Source organism: Gracilinanus agilis, chromosome 4, assembly GCF_016433145.1.
Source record: "Gracilinanus agilis isolate LMUSP501 chromosome 4, AgileGrace, whole genome shotgun sequence".
Classification (NCBI taxonomy): Eukaryota; Metazoa; Chordata; class Mammalia; order Didelphimorphia; family Didelphidae; genus Gracilinanus; species Gracilinanus agilis.
Genome location: NC_058133.1, coordinates 464314436 through 464332610, shown reverse-complemented (window position 1 = coordinate 464332610; position 18175 = coordinate 464314436). Strand labels below are relative to the sequence as shown.

Here is an 18175-nt window from a genome sequence, read left to right as displayed (position 1 = left end):
AGGGAGGGAGGAAGGAAGGAAGGAAGGAAGGAAGGAAGGAAGGAAGGAAGGAAGGGAGGGAGGAAGGAAGGGAGGGAGGGAGGGAGGGAGGGAAGAAGAAAAAAAAGAGTCTCAGAAATTATCTATTAAGTTAAGATTCTTGATCTGCTGCTGACTGAATGAGATGGCTTCTGGACCAAGAAGATAACCTTCTAGTTGCCAAGTTCTGTGACTTTTGTTTATTGTCTCTTGCAAAAAGAATATTTGGATTGGAAAGGGGAGAAGAAAAATGGCTTAGAGATGAAACTTAAAAAAGAAAGGAGATAATAAAAGAACAACTTAACTGGTCCCAATGAGTTTAAGTTACCAAGCCCAATCGAACTACATTCTAAGACAGCAAACAAAAATAAATAAATAAATAAAAGATTGGCAGTAGTATCCACTGAACTACTGTCAGAGTGATTCAAATCCAATCCAAAATACATTTATTAAGTATTTATTAAATATAAGCTACAGTGGATATATGGACACAAAGGCAAAGAGAAAGGGTCCTTGGCATTAAGAAGATATTGTTCTACAGTGTAATTACAATAGATACAAGAGATAATTATATGATTTCAAGAGGATGATGAGAACATTAGAAAAGGCTTACCACGAGCTGAATCTCGAAAGAAGCTTGGGATTCTAATATGTGGAGATAAGGAGGGAATATATTTTGGGTACAGGAATATGGTCCAGGGACAAGGTCCAGGGGATTATGGGCTCAGGAGTCCCAAATGAATTAGGCTGAGGGGAATACAAACTTTGTCAAGAGAATAATAATATGCGACATTCTGGGGAAGATAGGTTAAAACTAGATGAATAAAGGTTTATAATATCAAGCAAAGTTCCACTTTTATCATAGAAACAAGAGGAACCACTGGAGATTTTTGATTTGGGGAATACCATGATCTGATTTGTGCTTTAGGAAAATTATTTTATAAACAATGTGGAAGATGGTTTAGAAAGGAAAGAGACAAGGAGGTGATAATATAAGAGACTGATTTAAGATACTGGCTAGGGGGCTGAAGAATAGATAAACAGGAGAAAGGATGTGAATAGAAAAGGTGCTACAGATTTAGATGGGGTGCAAAATGTCCTGATTTTCAAAAAGAGAGAGGGAAGACTGCAAATTGATAGGTCAATCAGTTTAACATTGATTAAAATTCTAGAATGCATTATTAAAGGGAGTATTAGTGACCATTTGGAAAAGAGAGCAAAATTCATAAAGAATTAGTAAAGTTTCATCAAAAACAGCTGGAACCTGGGGGCAGCTGGGTAGCTCAGTGGATTGAGAGCCAGGCCTAGAGATGGGAGGTCCTAGGTTCAAATCCGACCTCAGACACTTCCAAGCAGTGTGACCCTGGGCAAGTCACTTGACCCCCATTGCCTATCCTTACCAATCTTCTGCCTTGGAGCCAATATATAGTATTGACTCCAAGACAGAAGGTAAGGGTTTTTTTTTTTTTAAACCCTTGTACTTCAGTGTATTGTCTCATAGGTGGAAGAGTGGTAAGGGTGGGCAATGGGGGTCAAGTGACTTGCCCAGGGTCACACAGTTGGGAAGTAGCTGAGGCCAGGTTTGAACCTAGGACCTCCTGTCTCTAGGCCTGGCTCTCACTCCACTGAGCTACCCAGCTGCCCCTAGGTAAGGGTTTTTTAAAAAAATAAAAATAAAAATAAAAATAAAAAAAAACAGATGGGACCAGACTAATCTCATTTCCTTATTTGACAGAAGTACTAGACTGGTAAGATGTAGAAAGCTTAAACAGGTGGAGGGTTAAGTTGGAGATTAGGAAAGTCTGGCCTCAAGATTTACCTTTGATTATTACTAGCTGTTTGACTATAGGTAAGTCACTTTCTTTTTGTGCCTCAGACAATTAAGGCTTGTATGGTGCAGGGAAGGCCTGCAGATGTGTACCAGTAATTTACCTAGGGAAAATTACTCATGATATTCTTGTGGACAGGAAAAAGAGAGAGATGAACTATATTATAGAAGAGATAGTTGGATCTGCATGACTAGACCCAAAGAATGGTCACTAAACAGCTGAATTAAAAAAAAAACCTTGGCAGAGTGCCATTTTTATGTTAAATGTCTGTACTAATAGCTTAGATGGTGTGTCAATCAATTCTCAGGCTGAGACTAAGCTGAGGGATATCTCACATGGTGGATGGCAGTCAGGATGCAAAGAGATTTTGACAGTATCCTGAAGAGGATAGGTACTTAACAAACTTCCATTGAATTGATATACTTTCTTAAAGATTTCTTAAGGGAGAGGGTTCCTTGACTAGAATAGGGAAAAAATTACATATGATAATAGGAATAAATTAAAACCTTATACTACAGTTAAAAAAATTAAAAGATGTGAGAGTCCTGGATGAACAATGGTTCATATTTGAAAAATGTGCAAATGCAAAAGGCATACAGGATCACATGTAGCAGCCAAAAGTAGCTAATTGGACTTCTGGCTGCTGAGAGAGAGGCATAGGGGGCCACAACAAGGGATATGAAAGTTCTGCTGTTTTTCTATCCTGTGTCAGACCAAGTCTAGATAACTTCATACTGTGGTACATTCTATTCTTTAGGAAAAGGGATTGATGAAATGGAGTTGTCCAGAAAAGGGCAACCAGGATGATGAAGGGTCTCAAGTTAATGCCCTATGAGGATTGCTAGAAGGAAGCCAATGTAGAGAAAATGTAGAGGAGATATAATGGCTATTTTCAAGTGGTGTCATGTGGAGAGACCAGACTTATTCTCTCTGGCTCCAGCAGGTAGAAATAGGAAGGAACATAATGCAGGAAGAAATCTCCTAAAAAGCCAAAAGTGGAATGGGCTACTTTGGGAAGTTGGGGAGAATCTTCTAATAGAAGTTTTCATAGGAAAGGTTGGAGATACTGTAAAGGGGATTCTAGGTTAGGCTACTGCTAGGGTATCTTCTAACTCTGATTTTGTGAAATTATTGATTCATCACATTTAACATCTATGGATGAAAAACAGCTGACTTCTATAAAAGTGAAGATCATGATGATCATGGGAATACCTGAATCACTCTTTCAAATTTATAGACCTATTGATGGATGAAAAATGTAAACATGACATACTTGACATTTATTTCATCAACTGTATCTGAATCTACTTCTTGTCATGAGGGAAAATGATTAGATCAGAAATCAAATTAGTTTTTATTTTTTAAATGTAAGAAAGAAGAAAAATAAGCAGGGACTCTTGGGTAATATATATATAATAGTTAAACTATGTTTTAAAAGGGTTTTGGACAATTACCATTGGGAAAAGTTAGAAATGGCACAAACATTTGCTTACTCAATGAAGTAGATCATCCCTGTGTCAGTGTAGGCCATTTCCCAGTTCTTAGGCAAAGGTTCCAGGTTCTCATCTCTTGCCATGTAATTTCTAAAGTCCATGGAGCTGTTTGTTTGGTTGTAACTGGGAACTGTCTTCATCCAGTCAGAAGACTCTGAATGTCTCTCTTTGTTTTCTACAAGTGTTCAAAGGAGAACAGCATGAAATTTGGATAAATGTATGTTTTGCCTTAAACAAAATCTTTTCCTTTCATTAAAACTAAATGCTACACAAAAACTAATTTCCTTATATATTTCTATCATGCTCAAACAGTACAATACTCTTCAAAGCTGAAATGAACTTACTGATTTCTCAATTTCCTTCCTTCCTTCCCCTTCCATCATCAATACTGTATATCGGTTTCAAGGCAGAAAAATTATAAAGGCCGGGCAACAGGGATTAAGTGAACTGCCCAGGGTCACACAGCTAGGAATTGTCTAAGGCCATATTTGAACCTAAGTCCTTGTTACTCCAGGCCTGGCACTCTATCCACTGTGCTACCTTGCTGCCCTTCACATATTTATTTTCCAAGTCTAATTAATCACTTTGTCCCATTTGACCACAGATGTTTAAAAAAATTAACATCTGAATCTGCCAAGCACAAAATGGAAAGGTATTCCAATACCTAAAGATTCAATATATGCAGTATACTCTTATTTATGAATCAATCAACAAGCACTGATAAAGCATATAATATATGCCAGGCACAATTCTAAGTGCTGGGAATAAAAAAGACAAAATTGTTATAATCCTTGCTCTCAAGGACATTAAGTTCTATTGGGGAAGACAGCATGAGCATATATGACTAGAGACAACATAAATACAAAAGTAAAAGGAAACTTAATACAAGATAGCTAGGTAAGGAGGGCACTAACACATGGCAGTACATGAGTTGTATATTAAATGAGAGATGAAGTGATAAAGGAATGAATTCTATGAAGGGAGCAAAGGCATGGAGATGAAAGGTGGAATATTGGGTATAAAAGACAGAAAAGGCTCATTAAACTAGATCACAGAGTAAATAACGCACAATAAGGATTGAAAGAACACTTGAAGTCAAGTTGCGAAAGTTTTAAGCCAAGCAGAGGAGTTTACATTTTATTCTAGAGGCAATGGTGAACCAATGAAATTAAATGGTTAGAGGGATGACCAGTCAAATCTTCTAAGGAAAATCCATTAGAAATTGTGTGAAAAACATAGGAGTGAAGAGTTAAGGAAATTGTTATAAATTATTTAAAAAAAAAAAAAAGCTAGCAAGCAAGACTTTAGTAAGAATGTAAATGCAGGGCACTGTGCTGAGCATTTAGGATACAAAGAGGAAAAAGTAGTAACAGTCCCTACCCTAAAGAAGCTTACATTCTACCAAGTGAGATAATAGAGACATAAATAAGTTTATACAAAAGGATGACATTTTTGGCAATCACTAGCAGCTGAAGGGGTGAGATAGACTTTTGGAGAATATGGCACTTAGTATAAGTCTTGAGGAAAATTAGGGATTCTAAGAAACAAGAGATGAGGAGGAGATATATTCTAGGCAAGAAAGCCTGGAGAAGGCAAAAAGACCAGAGATGGAGTCGTATATAAGGAATAGTAAAGGGATCATTTTGAATAAAATGTATGTGAAGTGAAGGAAGCAGAGTAATGTGTAAAGAGGCTAGAAAAGTAGGCAAGGGTTTTAAGTTCCAAAGAGGATTGATATTTGAACCCAAGGGGTTCTAAGGAACCAACAGCTTTACTGAGTAGGGGAATAACATGGTCAGGCAAGTACTTTGGGAAGAACACTTTTGGCAGCTGAGTGGAAAGATGGATTGAGGTGGGGAGAAACTTAAGCCAGAGAAAACGAGTAGACTACTGGATGTGAGTGAAGAGAAAGGAATGGATATCAGATTAGAATTAAAAGATGTGACAACTGAAGAAGAGTAAGAAGTCAAGGATGGCTATAAGGTTGTGAACTTGGGGGGTGGGGGGAATGGAGATAACAACAACAACAACAACAACAACAACAACAACAACAACAACAACAACAGGGGGGTGGTGGGGGGAGTTCCTAAGAGGAATATTTTTTGCAGGACACAAAATTAGGTTTGATTTGGTTTTGTGATACCCATGGAATACCTAGTTCAAAATGTCCAAAAGCTATCTGTTGGTGTGGGACTAACACTCAAAAGCCAATGTCTACAGAGGAATGACCAGGGTGGGCATCACAGGCCCAATGGAAGACTGCAATTCTCTCCTTTGGAACCAGGAGAGCTTATCAGCTAGCTGATCTGGGGCAAAGCCCAGCAGCTGTCAACTGATATACAGACCTAAATCCAGATCAGGAATTCAAAGAGTTCAGATCAAGGGGACTCTACCCAGACTGCCCTAGATCAAAACACTCTGATATAGTACTGAAAGATTGCAGCTCCCCAGTCTATTCTTGATATCCTGGAATAATACAACACTCAATCCAAGGAAGTAGCAATGGGACCAGCCCAGATCTTTCTTCCAGAAGTACAAAGAGCCTGTCATAACATCAATTCAAAAGTCTAGAAAAATGAGTAAACAATCACAAAAAAAAGAATATCACCATAAAAAGTATTATGGTGATAGGAATGATCAAGATGCAAACTCAGAAAAGAATGACTTCATAACATTTACAAGTAAAGCTTCCAAAAAACCATCTTGGGTATAAATTTGACATGAATTCCTGGAAGAGTTCATGAAGAATTGGTTTAAAAGAGTTAAAAATGTTTTCTTTTATAAATGAAATGATAGTGGAAGAGGAAAGAATTAGAAAAGTTCTGACACTGGCCAATGAGATTACATGTAAAACCTGAATAGCAAAGTAGTGGTATAAAAATGGACAGGTGAATTCTCTTATATAACTGCTTAGAAGTCTATGGGTTTCTCAAGATTGCTACTGAGGAAAGCTCTAAATGAAAGGGTCTTCCCAAATTAGGTAGATGAAGCCTCTACACAGCTGAATCAATAATACTGGAAAATTCCCATCTGGACAGCCCTGACAGAGATCTGCCAGAGATTCCCTATGCTGTTAGAAATTTTGGTTGCCCATCTCTTTCCTCCAATTCCTTTAATTTTAAAAAAAAATCCTTACATTCTAGTTTAGAATTGATGCTTAATATCAGTTCCAAGGCAGAAGTAGTAAAGATTAGGAATTGAGGGTTAAGTGATTTGCTCAGGATCACACAGCTAGAAAGTGTCTGAGGTCACATTTGAACACAGGACCTCCTGTTTTCAGGTCTGGCTCTATCCACTGAGACACCTACCTGCCCCAATCCCTTTAATTTCTTTTATGTACAACACAATTTCTTTTTGCTATGATCACAGTGCAGGATTCCTCATATTGTGTCCTTACAATTTTAACTCAGAACTCCAGGAGACTACGGTGCCCAGAATAGAAATCTGGAATGCTACCAAATAGTGCATCTGATTAGGATGAAGATGCAGCAATGGAGACTGAGAAGTAGTTAGACAGGAAGGAGGAATACCAAGAAAGAAATGTTACAGAACCAATAGGGGACCATTTCTAAGAAGATTAGGGATTAGAAGTAGCCTGAGGTGAATAGCCTTTAATTTTCTTGGCAAAGAGTAAGTTGAAGGTCCTCAACTGAAAGGGAGGTGGAAGGAAGGGCTTGCTACAGAATCTTGAGAAGAAAAGAGGTTTGGAACCATAGCTATGGTGAATTATATAGGCAATCAATTAGGGAAGAAAAGATCTCCTTTCTCAGGAAGGGCCCAGTCAAAATCAGATAAAATTTTAATGGCCCTTTTTAGCATGGCTGCATGATTTCCATCTGTGTTTAGAGCCACATAAGTAGCAGTGAAAAAGGCAGACGACAGTCATCCAAATTGGGCTTTTGCAAGGCAGGAATAGCAAAAGTACACAAGGACAAAGAATTCAAGTAGAAGATAGAACAAAACTCAACTGATTCACTAGAGTTGAGTTTGGGAAAAGAAGAGATTATAGTCAGAATAGAGATAATGGCCTAGGAAAGTACTAAGGGGTAGGGAATGAATAGGTTGAGGAGGTATAAGAAAAATGGAATTATACAAAATTAGAATTGTATTTGTATTACATTTTGGAGTTATTGAATCAAATGAGATAATATATTTAATATATAAATCTTAAAATGTTACAAAATGTTAATTATTATTATTATTGTTGTGGTGGTGGTGGTGGTGGTGGTGAAAGTGGAATACTTGGGAGATGGCAAAATAAAAGGCACAATCACCTTGAGTGTTGCCTAGTTAAAACAGAAGAACGGTTCAAGGAAGTTAAGGGGCCTGAAGACCTGAGAGGGGGATTTGGGACAAAATCAATATATAAGTTGCTGTCCCCCAAAATTAGGGCAGAATTTGGGTTAGAGGAGACTGTGAGTAAAGGAGATACTTAAAAAGACAATGAAATCTATAGAAGCTGATGAGGAATAAAGAATAAAGCATAAGATATGAGAGGCAGAACTGAATCTAGATCTTCCTGGGCCCTAAGCAGTCTTCTACACATTTTGGCCTGCTATGGAGAATGGGACTTGCCAGATGAGAAAACAATATTATCAGCTCTGAATGATATCAAACGAGGGATCTGTGCAATATAAGTGATAGGACATTCTTTGTATTTGGTTTTAGAATATTTTTGTATTTATATTTGAATATGTATAAATATAATGTTCTGAGAATTCACAATCTCACCCCTAAAGAGTAGCAATGCTGTGAAAAATGATAAGTACCAGAAAATTATGCAGCTTCCCTTTCTGCTTGTCTCGTTATGAGGAATTTGTATAGCATAAACTGTTCAGGCATATTATGAAACATAGCAGGCCTACCTCCAGAATATTGCTATTTCTTTGAGTAACTAAGTGAACTGGTTTTTCACCATAAAATGCTCCTTCTTCCAAATGAACCAAAAGAAATAAAGGTGCTATTATATGTATGCTAAAGTAGAATAGGTGACAAAATCAATAGAACTTGAAAATGATACCTATACTAGATATTCTGTATCAGGTAATTTCTTTACAAATAATTTTAAATTGCCTATATATTTATATTCAAAACCAAAAAGGTACCTTTCAAAATGTGTAAAATTGGTCAAATTCATTTATATTAACTGAGTAAACATCAAAATTGCTTGGAAAAAAAATCTTGGTAAACACACCAAACTAATTATTGGAATATAATTTTTCAAGTTTAAAATTAGAGCCTGGGCCCACATATATCTATAGAAAGAAGTTTCATGTAATAAATAAGCAAGGTAATCTCTTTGTTCTTCAAATCATTCTTTTGCAACATCCCACAAAGGCTGTTCCAAAGGTTCTCCTCTTTCTACAAACTTCTAGCACTTCCTAAACTAGTCAATAAACCCACATAACCTCCTCTGTTTGACACGATCCTTTAGAGCATGGATCCAGCCTGTCTCTCCAATCTTCTTATGCAATATCTACCCACTCCCACATCTTATATGTCTAATTAATCTTTTGAACTGGTTGTCCTCATACCAGAAATGCTTTCCCTGCTAACCTCTACTCCTTAAAATCTTTAGTTTCCTTCAAGAATCAGCTAAAATACCACCTTCTATATCAAGTCCATCTTTATTTCCCAATTCTTGGTGTTTTTCCTTCTCTCCCAAAATTATCTTCTATTTTGTATATATGTAACACTCCATCCAGGACTAATTCTGCAACTCCTGCTTGCCTTGGTGGGGTGGGCCAGCTCTCCACAGTGCACTTGATTACTCTCTTAGATTCTAGGGGCTGGGGTTTCTAGTACTATTTATTATTTGGACACCCCCACTAAAAAGGTTCCCAATGATGATTAGTCAGAGTTAATTAGCTTTTAGAAAGGATATTTATTAAGCAGGTATAGCAAGGCAGTTAGTATAATCCCCCAATTAAGGAAAAACCTCTTCATACACACAAGGTCCTTTATACACACAAGACTGAGCTCAAATTTAAATTGATCATGTAGCCAAATGGAAAAATTCATAGCTCTTCATTACTGGAAATCATCTACTCCCTTAATGGACTCCTCATCAAGTTCTTATCTCTTCTGGGCTAAGGAGAGCTTCCCTGAAGTTGTCTTTCCTCAGTGTGTCTAGTTTGTCCTTAGTATCTCTCACCTCTTGATGAAAAAGATATTATTCTTTTTCCTTTTCTTTTTATCTTCTTTCTTGATAATTTCATGTTCAATAAACATTTCTTTTGCATAATTCCTAGATCTATATATTGAGGCCTAGACTTTTTCCTCTCAGCTTGAATCTCACATCAGCAACTACTAAACATTATGAACAGGTTAGCCTATGTTTATTTCAAATTCAGCAAGTACAAAACAGAGCTCATTATCTCTCCCTCTGTCTTCACTCATTCTTCTTCTGAACTTTCCTATTTCTCTTAAGGAAAATGGATTTTTCCATTTCTGCAACCTCAGAGTAATCTTCATCTCCTTGATTTTCCTCACTACCCATATTCCATAGTTCTAATATTTTGTGAATTATACAACATCTCTGATAAGTCATTCTCTTTATCAGATACACACCTCTTTATTTCAGGCACTAATCCTTATTGAAAGTGAGCTCCTTAAGACTTTGCCTTAGTATTCCTAGCACCAAATCACTGCCTGGCAAACAGTAGTTGTTTAATCAATATTTGTTCACTAATTGACTAATTACTTATGGCCCAGACTCCTATAATAACGTCCTAACAAGTTTTCCTGCCTCTAGTCTCTTGTCTCTCCAAAGCATTCTCCACACCACTAACAAAGCGATATTCTTAAACTCTATATTTGACCATGCTTTTGCCCTACTCAAATCACTTGTGGCACAATTTGTTCCCTTTAGGATAAAATACAAAACCTTTCTCAGTTGGGCTCCAACCAACCTTTCTAGCCCTAGTATACATTGCTCTGCTTCAAGTGCTCTTCATTCCAGCCACATTTGTCTTTTTGCTGTTCCCCACACATGTGTTAATATTGCCTATTTGGAGGGACTCTTTCTCCAAGAACTGGGAAGGTAGTCTTGACCATAGCTGATACCCTGATAAATACAGTTCAAGGTCTCCATGACCCTGACTAACCTGTGCAAGATTACTCAAATCTGCACCAAAGGATAGAGAGGTATATGTAATGGTGGCACATGAAAGACACTAAGATTCCCTTACTTGCTGCAACAACTACGGCCAGGTGTGGGTATGGAGTGCTGAGGAGAGTAGGAAAGGCAAACTGTTGCCTGTTCTCCATCTGTGAGAACTATGAGGAAACTGAAATGATTTCTTATCCCCTTCCCCCCTCCACTTGCTTATTTAATAAGCATTTCTTACAGTCGATTCTATTATTTTCTGTTTTATTTTTCTGATTCTGTCTTCTCTTTACCAAAAATATCTGTGGTCAACCAGACATCTTTATTTTCTTGTATGCATTTTGAGTGTGATCAGAGGATGCAATTAAAGGAAAAAAACTAATTATTTTTATTACAAAGAAGGAAATAGACTAGGAAGTTTCCTCTCCATTGTTATTTCTATTCATATTCTTAGTCTGAGGTATCATTACCTCCCATGTGACTCCTACATTACCACAAAAGTCCACCAAAGTTTAGGCAGTCTCCGTTAATACCAGAGAATTTTTTTTAATGAAGAAAAATGAGGCCAACTTGAAATTTTTTACTAAGGAAAATGTCAATTTTCAGGTTATTTTCCTACTGTGATTTTAAATCCCTTCTAATCACTGTTTCTTTAATAACTGTTTCTTAAATCACCTAAGTTTTCCTCATAAGTCATTGGAAGGAAACAAGCATCAAGATTCTTATTAAGTTATCAGAAGTTAACCTCTAACATCCCTTAAGCAAAGATGCAAATAACTTATTTCTGTATCTTAATTGATAGTTTAAATTTGTTTCTTGAAATCATGTGCAGAATGTAGTGTATTGTCTAGATCTTCTTTGCCCTATCATGCCATATTAATAGATAGTTATAAACCCACACAGTTTGAAGTTACTTTTTACCCTATGAAAAAGTGAACTACTTACAGTTTAGTGCCATGTTAAAGTCAATCAATAAGTATAACAATAAGAATTGTTTGCCAGTTACAAACCTGTATTTCCACTTCCATTAACTGCCTCCTTGTCTTCCTCCTCTTCCTCCTCAGGAAGAGAACTGTCCATTCTTTGCATTTTGCTGACCGATGTGGTTCTTTTTCGTTGAGATTCCGTGTCAAAGTCATTATCAAATAGGACCTGATCAACTGGATCTGGCTGGAAAGGACTAGGTTCTGCTGGTGGCTTGGGGGTTCCATAGAAATTTCCTGATGTGTAAAATAAAAAGCAACAGCAATGTCAGAATGAGAATATTAACAACCATGAGTCAATCACTAAGTTCTGCACTATCTGACATTATTGTTGAGGGACTGATTTCTCGTTACTTACAGTCTAAAAGCAGAACCTCTATTTAAAGTAGAATTAGATTACTCTGCTGTATACTAAAGTATATAAGACCTATAATTATTGAATTATAAATGCTGCTACTTATCATTACATTTTATTTTTAAATGCAGAGGTTGATGTTCTATTTGAGCATAGTACAGTTATTCCCAAAGTGATTATAGTACACACAGTTCCAGAAAAGGAACTTAATTATTTTCTCCTTTGTTAATTTTAAGTACATTAGTACCTTTATGTAAGATAAACAGCAGGATTAGGTTGGAATAAAAGAGAAAGGTAACTAACCCTAATCAATTTTGTTTCACTGTGCAACATAATAATTTTGTTGAAATTTCAACTCTGTATGGAGGCTAAAGGTAAAAGCCTACAGGTAGAATAATTTTTTTAAAAATTAAAATTCTACACATCCAAAATATGTAATCTCATTTAATACTTTATCAAACAAAAAATGGCATCGATTGTACAGTTCAATACTGGCCCACACCAGAAGCCATAAAATGCTAACTTTACTATCTAATCATAAGAATAGCATTTTTGTGAAAATAATACAGAAAAATTAAAATATTTTCTTAATTTTATACATATTTTAAATCAAAGAGCCAAGAAGGAAGGAGGTCATCAAAATTATGTTAACAGTTGGTGGCTACCATAAGTTTTGACCTTATATTAATCATAATCATACTGATATTATAGTAGGATAAAGTAAGCAAATTTTTTTAAAGAAATAAAATACTTTCCCTCTATTTAAGATAAATCACTTCTTCTTAGTAAAGGCTTTTTGCTTCCTAGAAGAATTAATTAAAGTACTCATCCATGTGAGGTAAATTAGGTCTCCCCGAGAGATAACTAAGGGTTTCTCTGAAAGAAACGTACATCTCAAATTTTACTTCCAAATTAAACCATGAGCTGATCATCACATTTGACAGACAAGTCTAGAAGACTATAATGAATTAAAAAACAAAAACCAAAACCATACCTTCCATCTGGGAATCAATATTGTGCACTGGATCCAAGGCAGAAGAGTGGCAAGGGCTAGGCAATGGGGGTTAAGTGACTTGCCCACCTAGGAAGCATCTGAGGCCAAATTTGAACCCAGAAACTCCTGTCACTAGGCCTGGCTCTCAAACACTGAGCCATCTAGCAGCCCCCCTAAAAAGTATAATTATCTTTCAAGTACCCATTCTACAGGCAGGGTGGTAGAAATACAAAATTCTTGAAATTTGGCTTTAGGAAGTATTTTTGTATCTATATTTTAATGAGTTATTTATGAAAATTTCTAATACTTTATATGACAATGAAATCACGTTGTAAAGGTTTCTGAATCAACCACTTCTTCATCTTGCCTCATTATTCCTTAAATAACTGAGTTCTCATTCTCTCTCTCTCTCTCTCAGAGGTTTTGGAAGGAAGGAGAGATGAATATGGAGGAGGAGGGGAATGTAACAAGAGGAAGTGAGAGAAAGAGAGGGAGAATGGGGGGGTGGGGGGGTTATTTCTGCTAATAGCCCCATTATTCTCTCTCACTGAGGCTTGATACCTTTAGTAACATTTGAAACAACAATCCACACAGCCATCATCTCCATGACCTGCTATGCCATGCTGAGATATTTCCTACACATTCTCTTTTGTAAATTGTGTGACTTTTTTACTCACAACACTTTCTCCTCAAGACCAGTACCTTTCCTCTGTACTACAGAAACAACCTTCTAACTGGTCTTCAAGTCACCAGCATTTCCACTTGACAATTCATCCTATTCTGGCTTCTAGATCAAAAATGTCTTTGGATACCCACTGGCTACAAAACAAAGTGTAAATTCCTTAGTCTTACATTTAAAATCGTTTGAAATGTGTTTCTAAATTACTGTTCCAGTTTTATATTCCTTTACTACTTTAGACAAAAATTTTGCTTCAGCAAAACTATCTTTTCATTCCTGAAAGATATGCCATACTTCTTCATCTTTGAGTCTTTCCTTCTGTCTAGAAGGCTACCATTTCAATCTATCAAAATTCTATACATCCTTCAAGGTCTGGCTCAAATGTCATCTTCTTCATGAAGCTGATCACACAAGTCCAAAGCGGTTTTCCTCTTATCTAAAATCCTATATAGCACTTTGCACTTTTTTCATGGTTCTTAACACATACACAATGTAGAGGAAAGAGCACTAGAATCAAAGTCAGGCTGAAACTCTAGCTCTGACACTTAATAAAGTTTGGGCAAATTCTATAACCTCTCTGATTCTCATTTTTCCTCTCAGTAAAAGAAAGGATAATAATACTTGCAACTTCAGAGTGTTTTTATGAGAAAAGTGCTGTAACCTTTAAAGCAATATTTATCATGGGCTTTAATCCTTTTTGTGCCTTAGTTTAATTATCTGTAGAAAAAGAAAAATACATGTAACACAGAAATGCAGGGTTGGTACTATGGTAACATAAAATACTAAATGGACAGAGAGCTTGCCTTGCAGTCAGGAAGACTTAGATATGCTGGTTAGGTGACACAAGGGTCACAAAGGAGGTTAATTCTCAGTACCCCAGTCAATTTTCTAAAATTGTCAGTCGCAAAGCAGGTGTCAATCTATACTAGTAGAAAGAATTTAACCATGAAACCACAGATGCAGTAGAAAAACAAAACTGTGGGATCAAACAAAATTATACAAACAGAATCAAAGAATTTTAGGGTGGAAAGGACCTCAGCAGTCATCTATTCCAAACTATATCTAAAAACAGAATCTCTATTACATCATACCTGAACAAGTGAGCATCAAATTTATGTTTGAGGCCCTTCAGGGAAAAGAGTTCCAACAATTTTTAAGGTGGGCTATCCAACATTTGAATAATTGTTGCTTTTTTTAAACCTTTGGTCACTAGGAAATAATAGGTGTCAAAGGAATATGTTTTTTCCTTCTTTTTGTTTGTCTGAAATCTTTAACACTATGAATGATTGTACTTATTAATATTAAGGAGTTTTTCCTGGTATTAAGCCTAAATTTCCCTCTTTGCAACTTTATCCCTTTCTCCAGTTTTTTCAATGGAAATCAGAAATCGCTTTGTACAGTGTGAAATCCATACAAATGTATGGGATTATCATTATAAAATAGTATAGAGGAGTAGGTAGACAATCTGCATCTGGGGCAGGAAGAACAAAGTTCAATTCTAGTCTGTGATAAGTATTGACTGTGTGATTCTGGGCAAGTCACCACAGCTATTAGTGCCTTAGACCAGAAGTGTACCTACAACACTCCTAAGGGTGGTAAGACTAGATTAAAATGTAACTTGGAAATATTTAACAAAATAAACAAAAATATAATTAAGCACCAATAACTTTACATTTTAAAACTAAGTTAATCTGCAGCCCACAGGGATCCTTGTGTATGGATGAGTATCCCCTTTATATTTGAATTCCATACCCCTGGCCTAGACAAGTCTCTAATAATATTGATTGTAGAGAAGGCTCTGGCTTTCAGTGCTAGAGGGAACTTACTAACCTGAGAGTTCCCACTCTACTGTCAATGAAATCACAAGTGTGGTGTCCACACTTAGCATTAGAGTTATAATTCCAGGATCTAATTTTGACTATGCCTGAAAAAATTCAACAGTCTGTGGCCAAGCTAGTAATGAGTCTTTTACTTTCTTCAAGGATGGTCCTGAAACAGATAACATACAGTCCATTTTTGAACCTCAACTCAAAGCCTTTCCAGATTGGCAGGAACTGTAAAAGCTCTGGTCTTTAAGGCCCCAGAGTCAGACAAGTTCTAAGCAGCAGGCTTGCAGGAGGCTAATAATAATTAGAGGTGGCATGCTTCCTATTTTTCTATTGCACTCCATGCCTCAGACACTAATGTTCAAAAAATGGATGATTTCCATATCACCACAAAACATTTTTTATAATTGCATAGATACAAACGGATTGATATGACCCTTTTAGTAGCTTTCAAAGAATCAGGCCTAATAAATGCAAATGTATCAGAAGGTAGTCAAGAAACATTTATTTTTATTTTTTAAAAACACTTACCTTCTATCTTAGAATTGATACTTAGTATTGGTTTCAAGGCACAAGAGTGATAAGGGCTAGTGTTATAAGGGGATAAATCTAGTAGGGTAACATACTGGATTGTAATATGAGAATTAAGGATGGAGGTAATAAAGGGATTAAGGGTTGTAATAGGGGATAAGGCAGGTAAGGGACTAAAGGTAGTGTGAATAGGGATAAGGCACTCTGGATAGGGGTTTGTGGATCCCTAAGGCAGTAAGTAGATAACAAAGGTACAGTGGTGAAGGTGGTAGATTGAGGTGGTAGGAAAAGTAAGGGAATATAAACATGGAGGTATAAAGAATTGCAAGGGAGAGGATGAGGTATTCTGGGCAGGCAACTGCAGTCTGGGGGACACAGACTGGGACTCAGGTTTGAGATAGAGACACTAAAGGGAAACAGACTGAGCCCTTCAAGCAGGAAGGGCACTTCTACAGACCAAGGTTGGGGCCAGCCAAGAATGGCTTGAAACTGACTAGAGGGCTTTCACAAAGGAAGAGTTCAGAGGAAGTATTGAGATTGCACTTCCTCCAAATGGACACCTCCAATTCCCTTCAGGACTCAGAGGCAATATTATTCCTTTCTCCCCTTCTACCTCTCTTATTCAATCAACTAATGAACTTGCCAAAGGTTTGATTAAGTGACAAAGAGGGTTTATTGAGTTTTAGGGTTGATTGAAAGGGATGGAGGGATTCAAGGTAACTAACAGCCACCTAGAGAAAGCCTCAGGTGGGGGAGGGAGACAGGAATGTGAAACTGAGAAGGACCTGCCTTAACTCAGCCCCTAGAGGTTTTGTAGCCTATAGGGTTAGAAAAGTTGGATACAATGATTCAAGAGATAATTTGTAACAAGGGTAAGCCCTATTTGACTACAGGGAAACTAAATCTACCAAGTTTGAAAGCTACCACCCAGATCCACCCTCCTTTCAAAACTCACAGAAATTCAGGAAAGGGAAAATGATGATTGGGAATAAGGGAGGTTAGGGAGATATAAAGGAAATAGTTAAGCTAACAAATTTTAAGAGAAAAACTGCAGAATATAGGCCAGGTTTTTAGTCCCAAGATAGAGCTCAGTTGACCCCTCCTACTCTCATCGAGTCTCCAGGGTCTACTGCCTAACCTCAGGATTCTAAGCCCTTTTCAACTGTCAGAAAACTTTGCAGTTAGGCTTTGCAGGCCTAATATGCACCCTTTTGCATTACACTAGACAAATGGTTAAGTGACTTGCCCAGGATCTCACAACTAGGAAGTATCTGAGGTTAAATTTGAACCCAGCACCTCACATCTCCAGGTCTAGTCCTCTATCCGCTGAGGCAAGTAGCAGGGGGGAGAGGTGAAGAGGGAGAAGAGGGAGAGTAAGAGGGAGGGAGAGCGAGAGAGCGAGAGAGCGAGAGAGCGAGAGAGCGAGAGAGAGAGAGAGAGCGAGAGAGAGAGAGAGAGAGAGAGAGAGAGAGAGAGAGAGAGAGAACACTGATGGAGCTTGATGCAGTCAATAAAATGACACTTACAAACATTTGTATCTGGAGAAAGAAACTTGCTACATCATTTTTAATTTTGAACTCTATACAGGATCTTTTCCATCAGAGTAAAGACCTCTAGAAAGTATATATCTCCCCATTTTATGGTTCATCAGAGAACCGTTAAACATGGTTATTTCATTCGTTACATCTTTCAAGGCATCTTGAATACATTTGATGTTTGGATTGTAAAAAGGAATTCTTTATTCCTTTTTTTAATTTAACAGGGGACCTGGAGGTCCTCTAACAATAGAAATGTGTAGGGATTAACCAGCCCACAGTGACAGGAAGCAGAAACCATAGAGAAAGGAAGTGAGGTAGAAAGAGGATATAAAAAGGGGGTCAACATCAGTTGGTTGATCTGTCAGTTGCTAACAGTTAGGACTGGGAGTTGTGGGGAAGTTGCCTGCTGGGAGTGTGTTGGGTTGGTGGTTGACATTTAGTTGCTGGAATATAAAAGGGGGGCCTGAGCTTATTGAGTGGGTTTTTTGGGTTTGGGTTTTGGGCTTTTGGTTTGGACTGTTAGATTCTTTTTCTTTCTTGAACTTTTTGGAAAGTGGCTGGTCTTTTTTGACAGACATAATTTGGGTTGGATTAAACACTGATTGGGTTGGTTTTGATTAGGCTGGATTGGGTTGGAACTTTATGGGGTGTTTGTTACTAGAGGTAGTTATAGGTAGATATAAGCAGTTTTAGGTAGTAATTATAGGTAGTTATAGGATAACTAGTAGAGATATTAGGAAATTTTCTTTCTCTACCTCTTTCCTACATTTCTTTCCTATACTATATTAACTTTACTATATTCTTTGACTGTCTATATTTTA

The 18175-nt window shown here is 37.1% G+C and overlaps 1 protein-coding gene across 2 annotated transcripts in view; it reads right to left on the bottom strand.

The window, feature by feature from the left end:
- Window positions 1-18175, bottom strand: part of MAGI3 (membrane associated guanylate kinase, WW and PDZ domain containing 3) — a 242421-nt gene that overhangs the window by 103999 nt on the left and 120247 nt on the right. For both annotated transcript variants that reach the window (XM_044672365.1, XM_044672364.1), the window contains exons 4-5: window positions 11459-11668; window positions 3341-3515 (exon numbers count right to left, since the gene is read on the bottom strand). In XM_044672365.1, the coding sequence (XP_044528300.1) occupies window positions 3341-3515; window positions 11459-11668 (385 nt within the window). The remainder of the gene's footprint in view (window positions 1-3340; window positions 3516-11458; window positions 11669-18175) is intronic.